The sequence below is a fragment of the Fundulus heteroclitus genome, chromosome 2 (genome assembly GCF_011125445.2).
Source record: "Fundulus heteroclitus isolate FHET01 chromosome 2, MU-UCD_Fhet_4.1, whole genome shotgun sequence".
In the NCBI taxonomy this organism is placed as follows: Eukaryota; Metazoa; Chordata; class Actinopteri; order Cyprinodontiformes; family Fundulidae; genus Fundulus; species Fundulus heteroclitus.
In genome coordinates, this window is record NC_046362.1 from 35,297,902 (window position 1) to 35,321,465 (window position 23,564).

The following is a 23,564-nucleotide window of genomic DNA, read 5'->3' on the forward strand; positions in this document are numbered from 1 at the left end:
GTCAGTGAGAATAAATTAGAAATGTCCTCGCTAGAGAAATTCAGACGTAAAGTGACAGGAAGCATGCAAGTTCACAGAAACAGCAATATCAAAGTACTGTAAAGTAGTGGGGAAATGTATAACATAATGAAACTACTGCTTTGAAAACTAGTATACTTGGATAATAAGAAACGGGCTGCCCAACGCCGGTATTTTTGTCCTTTTGTCTCCCACCACTTACACTGGGTCCAGGGGTCCTTCTAGGACAGAGCTAGCCTTCCTGTTGAGCTCATCTAACCGCTTCCTCTCAGCTGCTGCTCAAATAAACATCATAGAAAATGGCTGATGCCACCACAGAGTCATGGTCTCCAGAAGATCCCTCAGCAAGTAGAGTCTGACCCTTTCTGGAAAGAGCTTCCAGTCCAGTTTATGGTTCTGGTGAACCCAGTGAGTCCACAATGCCAGTTCCACCAGGCCTGGCCAGCTCACCATCTCCGTCTCCATAGAGTATAACGGGTATCAGCGATGTTTGAGGAAAATGAGAGAACATCTGTGGGAGGAAAAAATGAAAGCTGAAGCAGAACTGGACCCTGCAGCATGACTGTGACGCAAAACACCAGCAAGACTTGGCTGTGAACTAACAAATGGGAAGTTCTGGGTCGGATCAACGCTCAGGTCTTGACCTCATTGAGATGGAACCTCCTTTTAGTGGGACAAAAGTTCCTCAGAGATGCCAGATGAATGCAAGAAGCTTCTGACTGAAGGTATTTTAGCCATAAAAGGCTAAGACTTTGTGTTAAGTGGTAGGGTGTCCTAACATTTTGCAGAGGCAGAAAACACTAAAGATATGGAGCTAAAACTGACGTTTTAGTTTAGTACCGTTTTGTTGGTACTCATCTACCTGCAGTGAATTTATGGAAAGCTCTGGTCAAGTACTGCTACTCAACCACAAGAAAGGGTATTATTTTCATTAATATTACCTTCATTAGCTTATACAGCTAATGATTGTAGAGACATGGGGCTAAACAGCAGATAGGTGAGTACTGGAAAAACGGAAGTCCAGTGAAGGTCGTCAATTTAGCCCCGCCCCCAAAAGCAAAACAGTGCCAGCTTGTGCCTTCATAGCTAAAGGAGCTCTGCAGTAACAGTGCAAACATCTCTAATTGCAAAAAAGCTGCAGCATAAAAAGAGAATATAAGTTACTTTCTAACAATGTCTGACTTTTCAATGTCTAATTGTTCAATGCCAAATCTCTCTTTTCAATGTCATTGCAAGCTGTCACTGTTTTAGCTCCGTAATAAATACACATAGTGTATTAATTTATTCACAACTGCAACCTTTACTTTAACATGGATGATGGAAGAAGAGAGATAAAACGTTAACATTTCACATTGCTTTGGTTCTTTACAAACAGTAAAAATGTTTTTATACAGTGATCAGAAAGAACATTTTATTAGGTGTTCAGCTTTAGCGGATCATAACGCTATGATGAAAACTGGGTAGGTAGTCGCTACCAGCTGGACTACAGTGTGCCTGACCAAAAATTCATAAAGCTTTCCTCATTTTCATTTTCTTGTTCTTTTGAGAACCTGATTGATGTGTTTTTTAAAGCAGGGGCTTGTTTCCAGATCTGCTAAATCCTGTTCATGCACGTTTTAAACTCTAGATGGCGACACACTCCAACTTTTCTCGCTGCACGGAAAACTGAATCTTATCAGCCAACTCTTAGTTTTTACCTTCATGTCTCTGCTGTTCTTTTAGGACAAACAGTTCACATTTTCAGCTGCTAATTATTTAAGGCATAGGTCATGTTTAAAACATATTTGGAGGACTTTGAAATTCATTAGAGCTCGGTAAATTAAAGAGCAGGTGTAGAAATTAAAGGTTTTATTTATATGGTGGGCTCACATTGGTGCAGCAAGAAGGTCCTGGGTTTAAATCCCAACCAGGGGTCTCTAAGCATGGAGTTTGCATGTTCTTCCCTGTGCATGCGTGGGTTCTCTCCATGTACTCTGGCTTCCTCCCACAGTCCAAAAACATGACTGCGAGGCCTCTGCAGATCACCCTTAGGTGTGTGCGTGTACATTCTGTTTTTTTTTTGTTTTTTTTGTCCTGTGTGTCTCCATGTTGCCCTGTGATGGACTGGTGAACTGTCCAGGTTGAACCCCGCCTCTTGACCAATGACAGCTGGAGATAGGCACCCCCCAAGACCCAGTAGGGACGATGGATGGATGGAGGTTTATTTAGAGATGACCTGCAAGCAGGACATTTGAATGCAAAATATAATACAACTTTATAAAGCACTTTAAATGGACTGAACTTATTTAGCACTATTCCAGTCATACTGACCACCCAAAGCACTGTACACAAGAGCCACATTCACCCAATCGCACAGACATACACCAATACACAGCTCAGTAGGCAAAGTGCCTTGCCCAGGGGCACATCAACATGTGACAGGGGGAAGCTAGAATCAAACGCACAACCTTCCTATTGTAAGAAAACTACACAACTCATCAAGCCGCAGTCGCCCCAACAACATTGACCAAGGTGCCAAACACCCATAAAAACAAATAAACTACGGAAATATAAAAACTATTAGATGTAGGTAAAAGATAAGATAAGATAAGATAGTCTTTATTGATCTCACAATGGAGAAATTCACTCATCACATCGGCTCATACAAGAAGGTGCAGAGTAGGGAAGGTGCATTCAGTTATATACAGTGAATCTTCATATATACAATGGATCAAAAAGAATACAAAAAAAATACAAAAAAGGAAATAGGAATGGGCATATGATGTCTCATTTACATTCTTAGTGGTATATATATATATATATATATATATATATATATATATATATATATATATATATATATATATATATATATATAAAAACATATCTATATACTTCAATATATACATATATCTATGCGCCTACATACATACGTACCTACGCGTATATATGTGCATATACATTGTATACATTTGTACATACATGTACATACACGTGTACTGACAAAAATAACAAATATATAATTAAAAATAAAAAACAACTTCTCAAACTGAGTTAAAAGCCAAGGAGAAATTATGTGTTTTAAGAGAAGATTTAAAAACAGCAAGGGAGTCAATCTGTCTGATTTGCAGAGGCAGCTTATTCCACCGTTTTGGGGGCAGCGGCTAAAAAAGCTCGCTCACCTCTCATCTTACTCTTTGGCTTCAGGACGACCAACAGTAACTGATCTGCTGACCTGATTCAGCATCAGGGAGCATACGTTTGAATTAGGCCAGACAGATACTGAGAGACAAGACCATGCAAACACTTAAACACAAATAAAAGAACTTTAAAATCTATCCAGAAACAAACTGGAAGCCAATGTAGAGATGCAAAATCAAATTAATCAGTTAAAAGGCGTGAAGCAGCATTCTGAACCAGCTGAAGTCTGTTAATTAAAGACTGGCTCAGTCCAAAATGAGGACAATTACAGTAATCTAAATGAGTGATAACAAAAGCATGAATTAAAATCTCAAGATGATGATGTGAAAGAAAAGGTTAAACTTTAGCTAGTTGTCTCAAAAGATAAAAACTGGACTTGTGTTTAGAGTTAATCTGTGCATCAAGTTGAAAATCTCACACCCAGGTTTGTTGCTGACTGAGTCAAATTATCTGATAAAAGAACCAGATCAGTCTGGACTTTAGAGATGTTTCTGTGCTTAAACAGCAATACCTCAGTTTTGTTTTTCATTAAAATGCAAAAAAAAAACTCCACCACACCCATGCTTTGATTTCAGCAATACAATCCAGAAAGTGAATTATGGGGTACTAACAATTTATATCAAACAAGGTTTGATATAAATTGTCGAATATATGAGAAACTAATAAGGCCCCGAAAGAAAGCTAACAGACTTTTGATAGTACCTTTCATTTACTAAATCTTGGCTCATTCAAGAGTCATATACACAGTATATATATATATATATAATTAGATATAATTAGATATTTTTCTTAAAAAAAAGAGACAGCATCTAATAAGGGATATAAAATGCAGGCCTTCATCAACTCACACATACCAGTTAAACAAGTAGGTTCGACCTACCAAGAGTTGGACGTCCTCCTTAAAATGTCAGGAGAGCGTTATTCAGAGAAGATCCACCGCACAAGCAGGAGAATCTGTTCACGGGACAGCTATTCAGCTCGCTCTTCACAAAAGCCGCATGTAGGCACAATGAACATGTTCAAGAAGGTGCTCTTGTCAGATGACACCAAAATGTAACTTGAATACAACACATGGCGGTAGCAGCATCATGCTGTGGGAATGTTTTTCTTCCAGAGGGTCAGGGAAGTTGCTCATAGTTGACGGGGAGATGAATGGAGCTAAATCCAGGATAATCCGGGAAGAAAAGATGTAAGAGTCTGCAGAAGACCTGAGACTGGGGTGGAGGTTCACCTTCCAGCAGGACAACCAGCCTAAACATACAGTCAGAGATGCTATGAGATGGTTTAGATCAGAGCAGATTCAGGTGCTGAAATGGCCTAGTCAAAGTCCAGAGCTAAGTCTAATGGATTCTGTGGCAAAACTCTCCATCCAGTCTCACTGAGCTTGAGCCAAATTGCGAAGGAGGAAAGTTTCAGCCTGTTGATGTGCAAAGCTGATAGAAACCAAGTTACAGTGCGATCCTGATCTCCGCGTTAAATCTGAATCTGGATGAAATTCTGTTGTTTTGTTGTCTTGATTGACCATTACACAAAGGAATGATTTAAGTATTTTTTCTTGTATATTTGTCACCAGTTAACTTTCTTTTTCTCATAAACCTCCAATTGTTTTCGCTGAGAAAAAAAAATCCATCTCCTACTTTTAAAAGAGTGACATAAGTAAGAATATTACTACTATTATTATTATTTTTATTATTACTATAATCATCATAGCGGATGAAGTGGGAGTTAAAGATGCTCCGACACAAACATACACAACGTGAATATGGCTGAATGTTCTCCTCATGGCGCCTCCTCCTCAGCTTCTCCAGCTGTGGGAGCGCTGCTGCGAGGAGCCCATCATCTCAGGAAGTAATGGACAACCGTCTCCAGCTCATTACACCAGCCTACACACACGCTCTGATTGGACACGTGTCTGAAAACAGGATAATGTTGCTGTTCCGGTGGCTGAAATTCCTAATTCAAGCATTTTACTTTGGGTGTTTTTCTCACTTTTAGCAGAGACTTCTGTGGGGCTCTGATCACTGTCACAATATTTTTTATCCAATAAACTAACACAATGAAAATAATCAGAAGTTTGTGTTTGATCATATTCTTACTGAAGTGTCATTTGTGGTTTTTACAAGGTTATGAAAAATGTCCCTGAATACAGATCGTTTTATGGTATTATATCCTTTTTCTAAGTTTAGCTGTTGAGGACAAACACATCTATTGTTTTCCACTCTCCCAGTTTGGGACGAATTTGGCCGTTTCAGGAGGGAAACCCAGACCTCTCGTTCCCCCTCAACATGCTCCAGGTGTTTATTGGCAATCTAAAAATGAAAAGATAAACATGCCTAATTGTTCCACCATAATCCAGGTCTGTCCATTCACCCAGAAAACGTCCAAAGGAAGGCGTCAATATCAATAATAATAACATCAGCTGACTCCCTTTGATGCAGAGGAGCAGCAGATCTACTGAGCTTCATCTTTTAGTTTAGTTCCTTCTTTCCTGCAAAAGACCAGGGCAATACTACAGAAATGTCCAGAATCATCTTTCCATCTCCTGCTACTTTCTGCCTTCATTTAGGAACAAGACTTCGGCATGTTTGTGGTCGTCTGACTTAAGCAGAGACTCATACCTGACCCGGGAGGTGCACTCCATATTTTCCCTGGAGGAGAACCATGACCTCAGATTTAGAGGACCGGACCTTTATGCTCTCAACTTCCTCAGCTGTGCTGGCGCTGGGTTGTGACTTGAAAGTGGCAGCAGAACCACAACATCTGCAAAAAAGCAAACAGACTCTGGCATTCTTAAACCAGACATCCTTCTCTCCAGGACTAAGCCTTGAAATCTTGCCCATTAAGACCACAAATGGTTTTGGAGGCAAGAAGCAGAATTCTGGGAACAAGCATTGCTTCAGCCTGAAAAGGTAAGATGGATTTTCAGACTTTTAAGGCCTATCCTGTGTGAATGGGGCCCATCTTAAAGGATAGTTTGAGCGATATCTTAAATGTAGTAAAAAGACACTTTGATTCTGTCTAATATTGAAAATTCTTCTTTTAACGTATAAAATACTTAATAATCAAGCTCCATCATATATCAGAGCTCTGATTACCCCGTATGTTCCTAACAGAGCACTTCGCTCTCAGACTGCAGGTCTGCTGGTGGTTCCTAGAGTCTCTAAAAGTAGAATGGGAGGCAGATCCTTTAGCTATCAGGCTCCTCTCCTGTGGAACTAACTCCCAGTTTTGGTCCGTGAGGCAGACACCCCGTCTACTTTTAAGACTAATCTTAAAACTTTCCTTTTTGACAAAGCTACTAGTTAGAGTGGCTCATGTTACCCTGAGCTATCTCTATAGTTATGCTGCTATAGGCTTAGGCTGCTGGAGGACATCAGGACCTATTTTTCTTACTCTACTGATTTCTACTGTTCTCCAGTTTTGCATTGCATTGCATTGAAATGACTGTTGTCATTTCAACTTTTAACTTTGTGTTCTCTCTCTCTTTTTTCTTCATAGTAGGTACACCTGGTCTGACGTTCTGTTAACTGTGACATCATCCAGAGAAGACGGCTCACCCGCAACTACCATCAATGAGAGCTTCTGTGCCTTTTTGTCTGTCTTGTTGTGTCTCTGCTCTGTCTTCTCTAACCCTCAGTCGGTTGAGGCAGATGAGCGTTCATACTGAGCCTGGTGCTCAATATGAACTTCTAGAAACTTAGATGACTGTTTCTGTAACCCAAAACCTGGGATATGTTGCTGGATCCTAATGGTTACTCCCCAGAACTTAGATGATACTTTGCCTTACCTACAACGTGCATTATTTCATCTTACCTGAAACTTAGAGGTTACTTTCCCTGAACCTTTATAGAAGATAACTTTGACAGGAGGAGCAGGTTACTTTCCCTGAACATAGATGTTACTTATCCAGAACTTAGAGATGGATTTGTGCTAAACAAAAGGTATGTTTTATAACTTACCAGCTCTAGTTGAAACTTAGAGGACACTTTTCTTGCTCATCAACATTTTTCCAGTAGATTGGGGTTACCTCCCAGAGTTTAGAAGTTACATACCCGGAGCTACTAGAGGTACTTTTCAGAACTTACCTTCGCTTTCCCTAAACTTATGGGTTATGTTGCAAAGCTTACCAGGCCATTTTGGTTAATTTCGCCAGTAAGTTCCTGGAAAGCACCCCAACATCAGTCACTCACAAATAAGGAACATAATACAACCTGGTTTGTGAAAGTACCCAGTGTGTTCTGGGAAAGTAACCTCTAAGTTTCAGGAAAATATGGGCTATATTCTGTTGTTCTACCATCTCATCTCCCCAATTAAAAACAAAACAAAACGCCTCCTCACCTTTTAGCTCTGCTCCTTCTGCTTTCTCACTGCACCTTTTCCACTTCCCCACCTTTTGGGGTTCGGTGATTCATTTTCCTTTTTGCACAACCATCAACACAAGTCTAACATTAAAACTGTAGTTAGAGAAATCCATTTTGCTGTGGCGTACAGCTTCACTTTCCTCCTTCCATTTTCAGTTTCCCTTACCTCTCATTCTCCCTCTATGTACCTTTCGCCCCCCTTCCCCCTCTTCCCTCCTTCCTCCTCCTTTCTCTGCTCCCCACTGGATATCAATCAGAATCTATCACTCCACCTATTCCTGCTGCCTTTGTGTCAGAATTCACAGGAACTTCACAGAATAGGAAACTGTTTTATTGTTACATCGAACTCTCGCTGCGTGTGTTTTTGTGAAGGAGTGCGTCGAGCTTCTGTGGCAGAATTAATGGAATGCACACACACACATCCTCGCCACCCAGCGTCACCCCGACGCGTCCACACACACTCGTGTGTTCATGCACACATTAGGGTGTTAATTGTTGTGATAACACCTTCCAATAACAAGACTCTAATTATCAACATGTTTGGCTGTGGGAGTGTGTAGCTGGCACTTGTGCGTGGATCGTGGGGCGAGCGTTTCTGTGTGTGTGTGCCAGTGTGAGGTGTGGCACCGAGGGAGGAAGGTTTGATGATTTTTCGAACATGCTGCTGTGCCTGCGTCGGCGTGAGGGGTGGATGCTCTCATGTATGGGGCGATGATGTCTCAGTCTCAATCCGGATTTGCATATGACAAGAGGTCTTTTGTTGCTGAGTTAATTGCAAAAAGCTCTGTTTGAGAAATGGCACCAATGCAACGCGATCTGTTGTAGCCGCCGAGAGAAACTGCCAGATGTGTGTCAAAGCTTTTGCAGATTAGAAAGTGTCAAGATCATCCTGGAGAGCCGGATTACAAGACACGTGTCATCATGTGAAGGGACAGTATGTACGTTTTAATTGTCATCGCCCTCTTCTTCGCACTCTGCACGCCGTCCGTATCACACTGAAGTTGGGACTTTGACTGGACCGCTCCAAAACTTGGGTGGTAAAATAAAAAACATAACCTGGGGTATGAAATATTTTCAGCTTAGTAGGGCCAAGTGTCGGCACCAACATATCCTGCACCGTGTCGTGAACACTAAAGCCTACATACTGGGCAGTTGGATGGTGCAGCCACCGGGCTGCGTGCCAACCCACAAGGTGACCTGTATGAGAGCTCCTAAAGTGCTGGTAATGCTGTCTAATACGTCTATAAGAGATCCTTTCTCTATGTCAGATGCTTCTGCGACTGCCTGAAACACTGTTTCTGCACTGGCCATGCTGCCAGTTACCCCATCTGGTGCTCGCCCCAGACAGTTCACAAGCTGAATCGTTTAAATACCCATCCCCGACTTGCAGGTGGAAGAAATTACACCCAAACCTGGGTGTTTAATGTTTTTATGTTGTTTAAATGAATGAAAGCGCTTCTAACGTGCACACAGTCATTAATTCCTCCTGTTTTAACTTAAGTTTCATGACTAGCAAGGCAAGCAATGATAATATCTCTGATTACAGTGGAGGATTGTGGAGGAAGATTGAAAAGAAAGGTGTAAAAAAAACCACATTAACTTTGTAAGAGCAAACATTACTTCATTGGGGGAAAAAATGCAGCAACACAACCTGTTTTTCCACCCAAAGAAAAGGTTTTAAAAAGTCGCCGCCTCTTTGTGCAGCGGGATCTTTGATACTGACTGCCTCTCATGGAGGCTGAGCTCTTTAATGGCTTGGTAGGTGTACTAAACAGGCTGCTGGTCGGTTTCCCAGCTGGTTGACTGTTTGACTGGCTGTCTGAGTGGGCGGCTGGCTTCTTGCCTGCCTACTTGGTTTACTGGCTGACTGGTTGGCCCAGTGCCTGCTTGGCAAGCTCACCAGCCTCAGCCGTGTCCCAAGCCAAGCCCCTGCGCCCCTCCAGATCTTAATTGGGTTAAGTTTGTCCGCCACAGATAACACTTCCTCTTTCTTTGGAGAGTATTGAAACAAAAAAATGGCCTGGCAGTAATGACGCTCTTTAACAGGGCTCTTTTCTGCTTTAGGTGAAGGAAAATCAGGAAGAAGGGGGTGGGCTCCCTGCAGAGGGACAGTGTCAAGGGAAGTGCGGCATTGTTCGGAGCTAAGCACTCAATGAGAAACGAGAGTGAGAAAAAAGAAAAGGGAGCGACGGAAAGTAGATTTGGTTTTCGTTGTAGGGCTGTCACATTGCCACCGTTTCTTTTCAACAGCGTCTCACGACGGAGACACACATGACCCTGAGAGACGTGGCGCACACCCAGGAATACGAACGTGTCATTGTGTGAGTGCACGTGGCTTTTAGAGACACAATTTCCCACTTTTCTGTACAAAACTAACACAAAGGAAAGGTTCTTTCCTGCAGCTAAGCCAAGAAATTTACAGAGGGAGCAATAATAACAGCTTTCAGTTAAACTGAACAAAGGTGTGTGCCGTTATGACCAACTCAGACTGAGCAAGGCGGCCCCGTGCTGGTTGTAATGATGTTCTTCTCCCTCCAAGAATTCAGATTTTACTTTCCTGTCCTACTATCAATAATAATGGCCACAAAGACAAGGAATTCATATTTCAGCAATAATGAGGAGACATTTATAAAGCACTAGTTTCAGCTTTTCACTGCTATAGCTGGTGCCTTCAACTGTTTGGTTCCTGCCTTTGGTCCTTTAAGCTGTGGCCTGTGGACCACTAGCACAGGGCGTTGATGCAGATGGATACCTTTCATTAAAATTAGACCAAGATTTTTACTGATAAATCAATATCTTCCCAAAATGGAAAATGTTAGGACAGGAAACCCTACTTTGTACTTCTACTGTTTGGACTCATCCATTCACCAAACTTGGCCAAAATACAGCAGCTTTTCAAAGGAGTGACGTTTCCTGTTCCTGCAGAGGTCATTGAAGTAAAACTCAAATTAACATTTTGTCATAAATGATTTAGTTTAATTTTGATTTATTTAAATTAAGATGATCTTGGTTTATTTTATGGCACAGAACAGACTTTTAAGAATAACTTAATAATTTTTAACTGGATTGACTTCTAAGCTTATGTTATTCTGCTTAGTCAACTCCAGAACCCATTTGGATGTGTGTTTAGGATCATTGTCCACACCAACCTGTGTCCATGTCTCAACCATGTAACAGTGAATTAGAGGATTTTTTTTAGCTTATTTCCTCTTGGTTTGTAGTTTTCTTTGTGTTTTGTTTAATTTTCTCTTTCCCCCCCTTTGATCACCTGCATCCAATGTCATTCTCCACTCTTCCCTCAGTAAATAAGCTTCCTGGCTTTTATTACTCAATAATGGTTCTGGTCCATAGTCCTGTTTTACTCATGCACTTCCTTTAAGTTTTGCTTTTTTTTCATAACTAAACCTTTATCCACTGTGCTACTTCCAGGCTCCTGCCACCATTTTAGTCATTTTACAAATTCCCAAACCATGACAATTCCTCCTTTCTGGATCCATTATTCTATCCCTTTTGATTAGAATACCAGTACTAATGTCAGCAAAATAGCTCCACATTTCTTCCCTTTGTTATTTTTTGCAGATTCATGTAGCTGGTTTTGTTGAGTGAATCTATTACATAGACTCTGTAGTGTAACCCTGGCCCCTTGTTACTGAGCCTATTAATACAGACCACTTTAAAAGATGACAAGAAAGTCTAAAAGCTTAGAGGAACTTGAGCTTGGTTTGAGGACTAATCAAAGAGACTTTAGATGTGTCAACTCTTATCTTCTTGGTTAATAAAATCACCCCGAATTAAACTGCGAGAACTTCTGTGATCCTGTTGCATTCATTCTGCACATTACCCACGTGAACACATTATTCCCTCTCCAAAATCCTTGAAAGGCAAGTCAGGCTGGAAATAAACACAGCTTTAAAACAAACATTAAAATGATGTTGATTTTCTTTCTCTGTCTACTTTCTCTGAATATTTATTGATAGGTGGCTGCAGGCTAAACTCTCTCCCTCGTTTTCACCTCCGGATCATACGACAAATGCAGCTCATACTCAGATACCCACACAAGCAGCAGTGAGCACACATAATCAGATTATGTTTTTTTTTTTGTATTCATGCATACCAGTGCATGCATTAAATTGAAATTCAAACTAGTTTGGAATAATGCAAAAGACTGCAGTCCACCTCCTGAATGGGAATCTGCAGAACAACAAGCTTCTCTCTGTTGGACTGCTGCTTCAGATCACATTAATGATGCAGCTTTGCATTATAATCAGTCACATATCTACTTGTTTTGAATTAAAGGAGACAGTAAAAGTCTTAAAGCCTGTGAATTGAGCACAGCAGAGGACAGGTAGAGAGAGACTGGAGGCAGCAGAGGGATTAAGGCAGGCAGGGAGAGAGTGTGCTTTAGGCTATATAAATATAACATGAACTGTGTTCGCAGGTGGCAGGTGGGGAAGCAGCACAATGTGGAGGAGCCATGTTCAGGAGCACTTTGTTCAGTTGTGGAATATAGACTTTCACTGCCTTTCACCTCAGGAATACCAGGCTTTGATAGGTGGGAGACAGAGAGCAGACTGATATGGAAACAGCTCGCAGCGGTTACTGACCCTGACTCCACACTCAAAGCCTCTCAGTCTTATTTTTGTTGCAGATGCTCACACCTTGCATTGTGTTGTCCTCCATCCATGTTCACGTGAGCTGTGATAATCCAGTGTTGTGATGTTCTGCAGCAAGGTGCGTCTGGATGGTGTTTTAAAAACGGAATAAAACAAACTCTCATTTGCATATTTTGAAGGTTCAATAATAATTAAAAGTTTCTCCTCGAGTCCATTTTAAATTACTGTCTTTATAATATTAATAAATAAATTTGAAGAACTGCAATTCTGCACTGTTTAAAAATAGTGTTCTGACTTATCTTCATTTTTCTCAGGTTAAAAATACATTCAGCTGCATTTAGTTTCTTTTCACCTCCAAATCTGTGTTAATTTTTGACAACTTGTCTTTAATTCATTGTTGCTTACACCGCTTTCAGTAAAACGTATCAGAAATGTATATCTTTAACTCTTTAACCCATACAGCTATGTGCTTTATATATTTATTTATTAGTTTTAGGAATCAACCAGTATGGATCTTTGCATCATTTCCAATGTATTCTATTGAAAACAAGATTAAAGTGGCAGTCAGGTGCTGATAAGAAAAGAACCCGATTATCTGATTCGGATCAGCATGAGAACTGCTAAAGAACTGAAGCATAAAGGTGTGTCAGAACAATGCCATCCATCCATCCATCCATCCATCCATCCATCCATCCATCCATCCATCCATCCATCCATCCATCAGGTCATCCACCCATCCATCCATCCATCCATCCATCCATCCATCCATCCATCCATCCATCCATCCATCCATCCATCCATCCATCCATTAGGTCATCCATCCATCCATCCATCCATCCATCCATTAGGTCATCCATCCATCCATCAATCCATCCATCCATCCATCCATCCATCAGGTCATCCATCCATCCATCCATCCATCCATCCATCCATCCATCCATCCATCCGGTCATCTGTCCGTCCGTCTGTCATCCATCCATCCATCCATCCATACATCTGTCCTCCATCCATCCATCCATCCATCCATCCATCCATACATCTGTCCTCCATCCATCCATCCATCCATCCATCCATCCATCCATCCATTCATCCATCCATCCATCCATCCATCCATCCATCCATCCATCAGCCGTTCGTTTAATGTCAGGCCACCATAGAAAAATCTGTTCAAAGGAAGGGGGCGTTGTATAGGGGGGAAAGTTTGAACAATTCAAAAAGAAAATTTTACATAATCAAATCAGGTTTTGGAATGATTTAGATTTTTTCAGAGAGCCCACAATTCCTGGCGGGTTTAAGGTTAGGGTTAAAGAAGGAATGACAGGCCTGGAAATTTTGGTTTTAAGAATTTCTTTGTTGGAACCAATCGTAACCTTAAACGTTAACTGCAGGGGCCAATCAGCTTTCAGCATGGGCCGGAGCTCCAGAACTGTGCTTCTAAATTCTGGATCCCATGTTCTACTTTTTGTGTTGAGAACTGAGGAATATATTTCTTTATTTGTAGCTTTTTAAATAATTTCACATTTAAGAGTTTCTGTTCATTTGTCTAACCCATCTTTCTTTTTTTCCTTCTTTGTTAGCCCTGCTTCTTAAAACGAGTCTTAAAAGGTTGTTTAAATTGCTGATTTTTGTTCAATAATAGGACAAGCTGAATACGTTCCAAATCCAAGAACTACACCAGATAATAAAATAGTATCTCAGTCTTTTATCTCTTTGAGAAGCAAAGTTTCTGAAGCTGTTTCTTGGAATTAACAAAGCCTTGTTTGTGCATACATTCTAATTGTATTCATAAAGAAAAGTGGAGTCTCTGCAAAATCAAAAAACATAAAAACATTTGTGTAAATGTTGCCTGCAAGAAATTACTTATGCAGGTTTAAAGTTTAATGTAAAAGCAGCTAAAAAGTGTGCCTAACTGAATAAACCAGTGTACAGTAAGCAGCAGCTTTCATGTAATGTGAAAGCGTAAGTTCGGTAAGGTCTTCATGGAATCACCTCTGGCTCCTTGTTTTCCGTCTCGCTGCTGTTAAGGTATGAAATCTTTGAGCCAAATCCCCGTTTCGGAGCCACAAAGCTACATCTGCTGCTGGTTTATTCCATTGATGTCCTGTCTGTATCAATTCCCGCTGCATGTCTGTTGGCGGACTTATTCAGAAGCTGCTGCTTGATGTTCTCTTGTTGTGTGCATTAAAAAGCCAAATCCGTGTGGAGATGACAGAGGGTGTAATCGCTGGCTATGTGATTCAACAATAAGACCCTTAGAAGCCATTCAGAGTGGGGCCTGTCCTTGACCCTTAAGGAGCTTGTAATGTGGGCTTTTTTTCCCCTGTCTTTGTATTTACAGGCCCAAACTAGGAGGGGCGCCGGAGGTGGAGGGAGGACCAACCACTGAGTGCGGGCTTTTGGCCCTCCATGCCACTGGCAGCATACAGGGGGAACCTCACACACACACTCTCACACACACATAAAGACATGCACGCATGGGTCTCCTGGCGAGGACTCATTTCATTTGGAGGGAAGGGTGAAGGTTTGAGGGTGAGACAAGGGAGGGGATGAGGAGCAGAGAGAAAAGAACTCCCCCCCCTCCCTCCTCCGGGAACTTCAGCGGGGGGCCGATCTTAAAGGCTTCTCTGTCTCTCCGCGGGGGACGGGGTGTGGTAGGGGGGCAGGGAGGCTCAATCTGCGGCCCCGCTGGTCAGCACTGGGAGCTCCACGTTGCTCGGCTATCCATGACAACCAGAGCGAGAGATGGGAGAGGGAAAGTGAGGAAACATGGAAAAGCTCAGCTGCGGTCAGAGAGCGCTCGGTTGGAGCAGAGAGACGAGAACAAAGCACCCAGTGATTTTCATTTCTAACTCTTTGTTTGCTTTATATTGTCCACAGACGTGTCCCCTCTTTGCTTTACTGGGAATAAAGAAGCTTCAAAGGAGATGCAGGCACACACAGCCATGTAGACATAAATGCACACACATGTGTGGCTAATTGAATTATGTGTATACAGTGAGTCAGATGCTTTCTGTTCACTTTGGCTTTGCTGTGAAAGCAGCTCTCAGATGGAGCTCAGCACCCCTAAAGTTGCAGCGCAAAGGCCAGCGGAGGGCGCAGAGAGGTGTTTTTTTAAGGAAAATGTCAACAGATTTTAAACCTCTAAGGTTACATCCCTGATACACAAAGGACCATGCTCCTCTGCACTCATCGCCGGATTGTAAGTTAGCATGATCCTCATCTAAAGAACAAAACATATACAGTAAGTACCTGAAAATACGTGAGTGTATGTAAAGTTAAAAACCTTCTCAAAAACAGGAGTGTATTAGTGTTAAATAATGTCTGTAAGTTGCTTCGAGTCACGTAAACTTATAGAATGCACAGGCCAATAAATATTCAATCAATTTGCTCTCTGCAAGGTGTTCTCAGTATTAAAACTTGAGTCCCACCCTGGATTTTACAAAGCGAATGGGTATGATCCTCCCATTGGATAATTAGTGCATGGATGATTGTGTTTCAGCCAGCAGCAAGCTATTGAACCCCAACTGGTGTGGTGAGTTTCTTCATTTCAGAAGACGTGGGGGAAAAAAATCCCGTTTCTGAAAGGTCAAATTATTGGCATGCATTTTGGAAAGAACTGCTGATATGAGGAAAACTGGGTTAAGAGTTGTCCAACACATCATTAAAAACTGAAAGGATAGTGGTGATTGTGTGACCACTAAAACATTTTGTGAATGAAAATTATGAAGAAAAAAAAAAGTTTGCGCGGCGTTGCAGTCAGTAGCCCTGTTTTCTTGCAGCAAGAAGGTCCAGGGTTCAAATCAGCCTTGAGTCTTTCTGAACTGAGTTTGCATGTTAAACATTAGATTCTCTCTGAGTACTCCAGCTTTGTCCAGAAACATGACTGTTAGGTAACTGGGTCTGTATAGATTGTGTTTGCATAGTTGTCTTTCCTGTGTGCCTTGAAATAGGCACCAGGCCCCCACGACCCTTCAAGGACATCTGATTATAGACCCTCCAAGACAAGAGTAATTTCAGTACAGAGCACAGCTCCATGAGGATTTCATGGGATGTAAACACAGCAATAAGGTTCACTTTTCAACAAGTTATTTTGATGTAGAAAAATTTGTGCTTTTACCTCTGATTTACATATTTAATAAAAAGTTTCTGGGACATTTTTTTCACAGTTTCTTTGCACTTTTCTTGACGATCAACGATCAGCCAGCTCATTTACATAATCAGTGGTTTGCATTGACCATTTATGGTTGAATATGGGCATGTAGAGGGCAGAACATGAAGTCGACACTTGTACAAATTCTAGAATTGTGCCACTCAGTCTGGTAGCTTTATCCTTTTTTTTTTTTTTTTTTTTAGGTTTTTACAGCACTGGTGGCTTGTTTTTTGTATAGTGGGCTGACAGGAAAGGGGGTACAAGAGAGGGGAGAGACATGCGGCAAAGACCACAGGTCAGAGTCATACGCAGGTCAGCTGCGTCGAGGACTAAGGCCTCCATACATTGGTCGTGCACGCTTACCACTGCGCCACCAAAGCACGCCCAGCTTTGTACTTTTCATTAAGATTTTTTCGTTTTCAAACTTCCTTTTCTACCTTTCTGGAGGAATATTTTTTTTTTTTTGGACAACGGTTGCTTCTTGTTCTGGATACTTTGTAGTTGGACTGATTTTGGCAATATTTTTTATACTTTGCTATTTTGTTATGATGCATAACCATAGCAACAGGGTGGTTTACAACGTGGAGTAGCTAATTGGCATTGGAAAAGCTGAAATAATACCACAGCTGAAGCCAAAAATCCCAGCGGAGTTGAAAAGGAGGCACCGTGGATGCAAAGCAGGAGCAAAGAGAAGGACGAAGTTTAACTCATCTCTTCCATCCATCATAATGGGCAATGTAAAATCATTAGCTAACAAGATGGATGAACTTCAAGCCCTGACAAGGACTCAGAAGGAGTATATGGAATGCAGTGTAATGTGTTTTACCGAGACATGGCTGCAGGATTATATCCCCAACTCCAACGTCTCTCTGCCTGGTTTCCTGACTATACGAGCAGACAGAGATTTAAAGAGCAGCAGGAAAAGGAAAGGAGGTGGATTAGCAGTGCTTGTAAACGGCCGATGGTGTCATCCGGGACATTTTGCTGTGAAATGTCGTCTCTGCAGTCCAGACATTGAACTCCCAGCAGTAAGTTTCTGTCCATATTATTTACCAAGAGAATTCACCAGTGTTATTTTGGCAGCTGTTTACATTCCACCCAAAGATGTTGCTGGTAACGCATGTGAGGTCATCAGTTCTGTTGTTGCCAGAATACAGACACAACATCCCAATGCATTTGTGGCAATATCTGGTGATTTTAATCATGTCTTGTTCTGTTGAACATTGCCAACGTTTCACCAGTTTGTCAGCTGCTCCACCCGAGAAAACAAGACATTAGATTTGTTTTATGCTAATATCAAGGATTCATATATCTCCCAACCAAGACCTCCTCTGGGGAAATCCAATTACAATCTTGTTTTTTTCTGCTCTCAATATAAACCTCTTGTTAAGAGACTACCTATTAGGAAGATGACTGTTAGAAAGTGGTTGCAGCAGCCCAAGAAGTTAATTGATAGAGATTGGTAGCCAAACTGGCTTTTGATTGATGTGCATATATGGATTTTGAAGTATTCTAAATAAATAGGTGTGTTTATATATGAGAATATGTCCAGATTATATATATATATATATATATATATATATATATATATATATATATATATATATATATATATATAAAGAGAGAGAGAAAAATATATATATGTGTATGTGTTATGAATATACAAATCAATTTTTAAATCTAAACATTGTGGTCTTCATTATTTCATAAAACCTTGTGAACCTTTTAGGATCTGGTATAGACCCAGGTTAGCAGCAGATTTTTTGGGCGAGTATTAAAGAGATGAAATTACTAATATGAGAAAAATGTCATAGGGGAATAAAGTAAAAAAAAAAGTGGTAACATTATGGGGAAAAACATCATATTATGACATTTAAGGGGGAACATTTCCAGATAGTCAGAGTTTGCAGAACTATCTTAGTCCTGGAGTAATAGGGCCAGGTTAGATTCTTTTAATTATTTTTATTCTTTACAATATTTAAGTCAGGAGAATGAAGCCAAAGGGATACGAAAATAAACTTGTAATATTACAAAAATAAAAAATATTATGAATATAAAGTATATTCTTTGATTAAAGTCCCTCTGATACTGTTTAAGGGACTGAGTCTAACTGCAGATTTGCCACATTCAATATGGCGGACGCTCTGACGCATCCGCAGCATAGGCAGAACCCGTCCAACGAGGCGTCTACCTATATGATGTCTATGAGCCAAACAGACATCCCACCCTCCTTTGACCCACAACTTTCCTGTAAAACCTCTGATGTTCCATCTTCCACCTCAGTCATGGATTCTTATGCTTCCACAAGTTTGCCTTCAACCAAATCAGAAGATGCTGTTGCTCCCTTTGCCTCCCCCTCCTACCTTTCTGTATCTAAAAGTCAGGTGAAGAGGCAGCTGGAGAGACTGAACTGAAACAAGGTTGCAGGGCCAGATGGTGTCAGCCCCAGAATCCTGAAGGTCTGTTCAGAGCAGCTCTGTAAGATTCTGGAACATCTCTTCAACTTTAGCTTGACCCAAGAGAAGGTTCCATTCGTGCACCTTTTACCCTTCATAGTCGAGTGTACTTGTTGCCTACATTTCTTATGACGAATTCTTACAATTCCCAAGGGAAGGGATGGTAAAATGTTTGATTAGTGAGTTAAGCACGTAGAGACGTTTCTTTTCCAGCAGGTTCCCACCACAGATCTGTCAGTGCACTCAGGGAGGGACTGTGATGCTGCCCATCCTTGTGACCACCTGCTTGGAGCAGCACAGTGTATATAAAACAGTTCGATGTGAAGACTTCTTGCCGCCAAACAGTTTATAGCAGGGGTCACCAGCATGGTGCCTGAGGGCACCAAGTAGCCCCCGAGGACCACATGTGGCGCCCACGATCCTGTTCTAAAAACAGCCCAACCCACCACTGAGCTGCATCTAAAACTTAAATTTATTATGTTACTCTTCCTGTTTATTCACACTTGCATTTCTATAGATTTAAAAACGATATTTATTGTAAAGCAAGAAAATTTTGTTTATTTTACATAAAGTTAAGATGAACCCTGACTCTTCTAGTTCAAAGGTCAGTACTGGTACCCCTTTGTAAGACACAACGGCAATGAAGTAGTTTCAAAAAGGTTCGTGACCCCTAGTTTATAATGTGACACCGTGTATACGGTTGTCAAAATTGAGCTCTGTGCATACCCGTCTGTGTTTCATGTCTGCGGACGTATGTCGGGGGCCTTAAAGCTGGAGCTAAAGCTCAGGAAGCATTCTGATGTCGCTGCGAAGTTGAAAGGTATGTGACTACATGTCCTTGCTAATGGCGTACAGCGAGCAAGCTATTTTTAGAACGTGACGTCATATCACGTGGTACAGGTAGGGCAAATATGCGTTTTCCTCCTCTCTTTCGCTGTACGTTATCCTTGGTTTTACTCAGTAAAACTACCGCTTTTTCTAAGTCTAAGACGTCTCCTAACCATGGTTTTTAAACATTGTTGTTATGGAACGTGCAACAGCGACTCGAGGTACGCTGATAGGCCGCATATGAAGGATGTTAAAGCCGCAAGCGGCGTCGATCGGCCCTCGCAGCCAAGCGGCGCTCCGGCCTATTGGCCACCGCTGCGGTGTCGGCCGGCCAGCTGGCCGCCCGCCACCGCAGTTGCTGTCACGCATTTTCCCTGCCCGTCCACTAGGCGATTCACACCAACGCGTTCGGGAGCCCTCCGCCATGACTCACAACAAATCTGGTGCAGACCGGTCGATGCAGCGAGGAGATACAGCCGTTGGATAATGATAATGCATTTGGCCACCGGACCGGACGATTTATACCGATTCCTGGACGGTGACTACAAACAGAAAAAAAACGTCCGATGACGCCATGAATGCCGAGCAGGAGAAAAACATCGACTTACCGTTCTATCAACTCGGCCCGTTTTCCAGTCTTTCTAAGCCCTCGACACTCAAGCCATCGTTTGAGCTGAACGTTGGTATGTTGTTCCACAGTTCTACCAGTAAAATGGGCGCCTGGACATCCTCTTGTGAAAGTTTAACAGCTAAAAAGTCGGTCATATCGTTGTATCTCTTGCATGTGTAATGGCTGGTTGCTACGTGCGCTCTCACACCGTTTGCCCTACCTTAGCGGCAAGGGGCGTTGCTCATGAGATGGTGACGTCACGTGCGCGGTACGCCATTGTGCTGGATTAGCATTACCTAGGCATCACATCTTATTTGTGATTTATTTAGTAGCTGCGTCAATGGGGACCATCTGGCTTTCTCATAGTTCTGCGGTACTGCTGGTAGATGGCGCCACATCTGTCTATGTCGGCTCATCGTGCCCGATGCTCCATTTAGGCTAGAAAAGGACTATCAAAACACTATCTGGACAGATGCTTGTAGTATATAGCCTTATTTGATCATAATAAACTGGATTTTGGTCTCATTTGTATAGGCATATAAACGTGGCTGCCATAATCTTTCTATTGAGAAGTGGTATTCACCTTCAAGCCGTCCAAACAAGCCAGACGTCTTTCAGTCTTATGTAATTTCTCATGAACTCTGAGATGGGGCTTTAGACCTTTTGACCTCCGCGCATGCCTCTATTGACTCCAAGTCCACTTTCTCCCTCAGCTCCAGTCCCCGTTATTTCAAGTCCACGTTGCAGTTGCGCCATTTGGCCACAACACGCCGCTGTTGCATAACTCTCCTCCCCTACCTCCCCTCTCTCCCTCCCTCCCTCAGCCCAGCCTGCCCCTCACTCTCTCTCTCTCTCTCTCTCTCTCTCTCCTGCCTCTCTGCCTCAGCCAACCCGGGCTGTGCCGAGCTGCTCCCTGCGGGATCAGAGCGCTCCCCCGCCGGGACCCTTCTCTCACATCCCCCTGCTGGGACGCGGCTACATTTCCAGCCAAGCACTGCCTGCCTTGGCTTTATTATGTGTGTCTGCGCCGCAGCCCCGCCAGCAGAGGCAGGCAGAGGAGGAGGAGGGAGGCTGGTAGCCAGAGTCAGGACAAAGAAAAAGCAGGGAGACAGAGGCTAGCGCAGGGTTAGACCGCTCCAAACATCAGGCTGCTGCGTACTGGCGCCGCTGTAGGAAATATTAACAAACAGAAAGCGTGGGTTGCAAAAAGCAGCTTTCCCCTCCGGGTGGAGAGGCAGGGGGAAGGAGCGCACTGTCCATGCCACCAGATCCACACCACCTAGAGTAGAATTAGCGGACGGAACACGGGAGGCTGTCCGGTTCGGCTCCTGGAGGGGGGTGTAAAGAGAACCAGAACAGCCCGAGACAGTGACATTAAACTAAAGAAGCTCAGAGGAAGAGGAGAGGAGCGCAGGAAGGGAGGAAGTCCGCTTCATCCTACAGAAATTCTTATTATTTTTTAAGAAAAAAGGCAACCCCACTCTGCGGGGACCGCCGCGTGGCTGTCACTTCTCTCTCTCTCTCACACACACACACACACACACGACGCGCGGAGGTCCCGTCCAGGTGTTTTGCTTTTCCGGGCGCGTGGGTGGCGGTGGCAGCTCGCGCACAGGTCCGTCCGCGAGCGCTTGGAAGAGGTCGGAGGAGGCGGAACGCGTGCGGCGGCGGCGGCGGCGCGACGAGAAGAAACAGCCGAAACAAATCAAGTCGCGGTGACCGTGGAAGTGGTGTCCGCTTAAACCCACGGCTTGGTGTGCGTGGGGGAAAAAAAGCAGCAGCAGCAGCTGACCGTCTCCCCGTTCCCGGTGTTGTTGGGCTGCTTGTGGCCGGACTGACGGCAGCGAGCGCAAGCTGCCGCATTGCAACAGGCGAAGAAGCAGCAGCGGCGGCGGCGAAGAGGTGGTGGAGGTGAAGAAGAAGAGGGAGGAAGAGGAAAGGACAGCCCGGCTGCTCCGCCGCCTGCATGGGAAGCTGAGACCCGGAGCGGAACGAGAGCAGTCAGAGAAAATCGAGGTTCCAGAGAGCCAAGCGGAGATGTCCAGACGGAAACAGGCCAAGCCGCGCTCTGTTAAAGGTAAGAAGTCGCTGGTTTCGGGGAGCGGAACGGGAATTGTGCCGCTGCAGCGTCGCATCTTAATTTAATTTAAGTTGATTTCCCCCCAAAGGGCTGTAAGCAGGCTGTGTGAAGCTCAACAGCTGCGTGGGTTAAAACCTCAGATATATTCTTGTTGTACTTGGACAGAGTGTGCTACAAACAAACAAACAAACAAACTAGTAGTTTTGTCTCCTCCCGGTACTTGGCTGAGTGGAAATTGTTTTTTTTTTTAATTAGCTGACACGGGTGGATCATTTTTCTGACAGCGTGGGCTGTATTTCACCCCCCACACAAACTTGTTGTGATTCTGGCTTTACAATTTAATACCGAATTAGTCCAGAAATCGTAATTTATTTATTTTTCAGTCCTGAAAATGCATCATTGTGAACAGGATGTTGGAATATAGTCAACAATACATGGAAGGTTAACTCCAATAAATGCAGTTTTCCCGCATGTGCAACGCTTGAGTTCATATTTATAATTAAAACATGTGCGTAATTGCACGTTCTGCGTGTTTTTGTTGCAAAAATAAGTTTTAGGTTTGCCCAATGAGGCGTGAGTTTTTCCGCCATCGTCATGAAGCGGGGTTCATTGCAGTGCATGGCTGAGTGGGCATCATGCAGGGGCGGGGTAGAGGGGGGGCATGTGGTGTCCTTGGCCTCCCCGTTTCCTTTATGGGACCCAGATGGGCAACGGGACTGTCCGACCATGTGGTCACCAACCCTCCCCCCTCTTCTTCCCCGTTTCCTGAAAGCGTCCAGACTTTGCTTTTTCCCGTGACTGTCCCTGATTTCTGGCATTAATTATAAGTCGGGGGTTCTTGGACGAGCACGGGGATGTTTGGTGGTTTTGCAGCCTCTTCTTGGAGGCAGGACGCCATTCGTTCGGTCCACATTAGAGGGGAGGCTGCATGCGCTGTGCAGGAATCTCTGACAGAATGTGTTAATGCACTCCCTGGGGGATTGCTTTGACTTTCTACTGCGGGCTGCGTGTGCAGGAAAACAGTTCAAAACTGTCGCTTTTTTAGCTCTCATGGGGAAGCAGATCTGATTGGCAGTGACAGTTCTCCCTTCCCACAGCTGCCTCAGGAATCTCTGTGCAGCAAACCCGGGCTCAGTTTGAGCTGATTCCTGCAGCACAGATCTGTTTCTGGTCTAAAAATGCAGATCACTATCCACAATATGAATATTCGAACTCCGAAAGCTCAAAGTTTACGCGCAGCTGGGCTAAAAGAGTCTCTAAAGCAGGTT

General features: G+C 43.1%; 1 protein-coding gene across 3 annotated transcripts in view; it reads left to right on the forward strand.

Moving 5' to 3' along the window:
* The first annotated feature begins 21,084 nt into the window (after window positions 1–21,084).
* Window positions 21,085–23,564, forward strand: part of znf423 (zinc finger protein 423) — a 112,165-nt gene continuing 109,685 nt past the window's right edge. For 2 of the 3 annotated variants that reach the window (XM_036126376.1, XM_036126381.1), the window contains exon 1: window positions 21,086–22,293. In XM_036126376.1, coding sequence (XP_035982269.1) covers window positions 22,254–22,293 — 40 coding nt within the window. In that variant the 5' untranslated portion in view covers window positions 21,086–22,253. Of the gene's footprint in view, window positions 22,294–23,564 lie in introns of all 3 variants that reach the window. The other variant, XM_036126365.1, reaches the window with a different exon arrangement.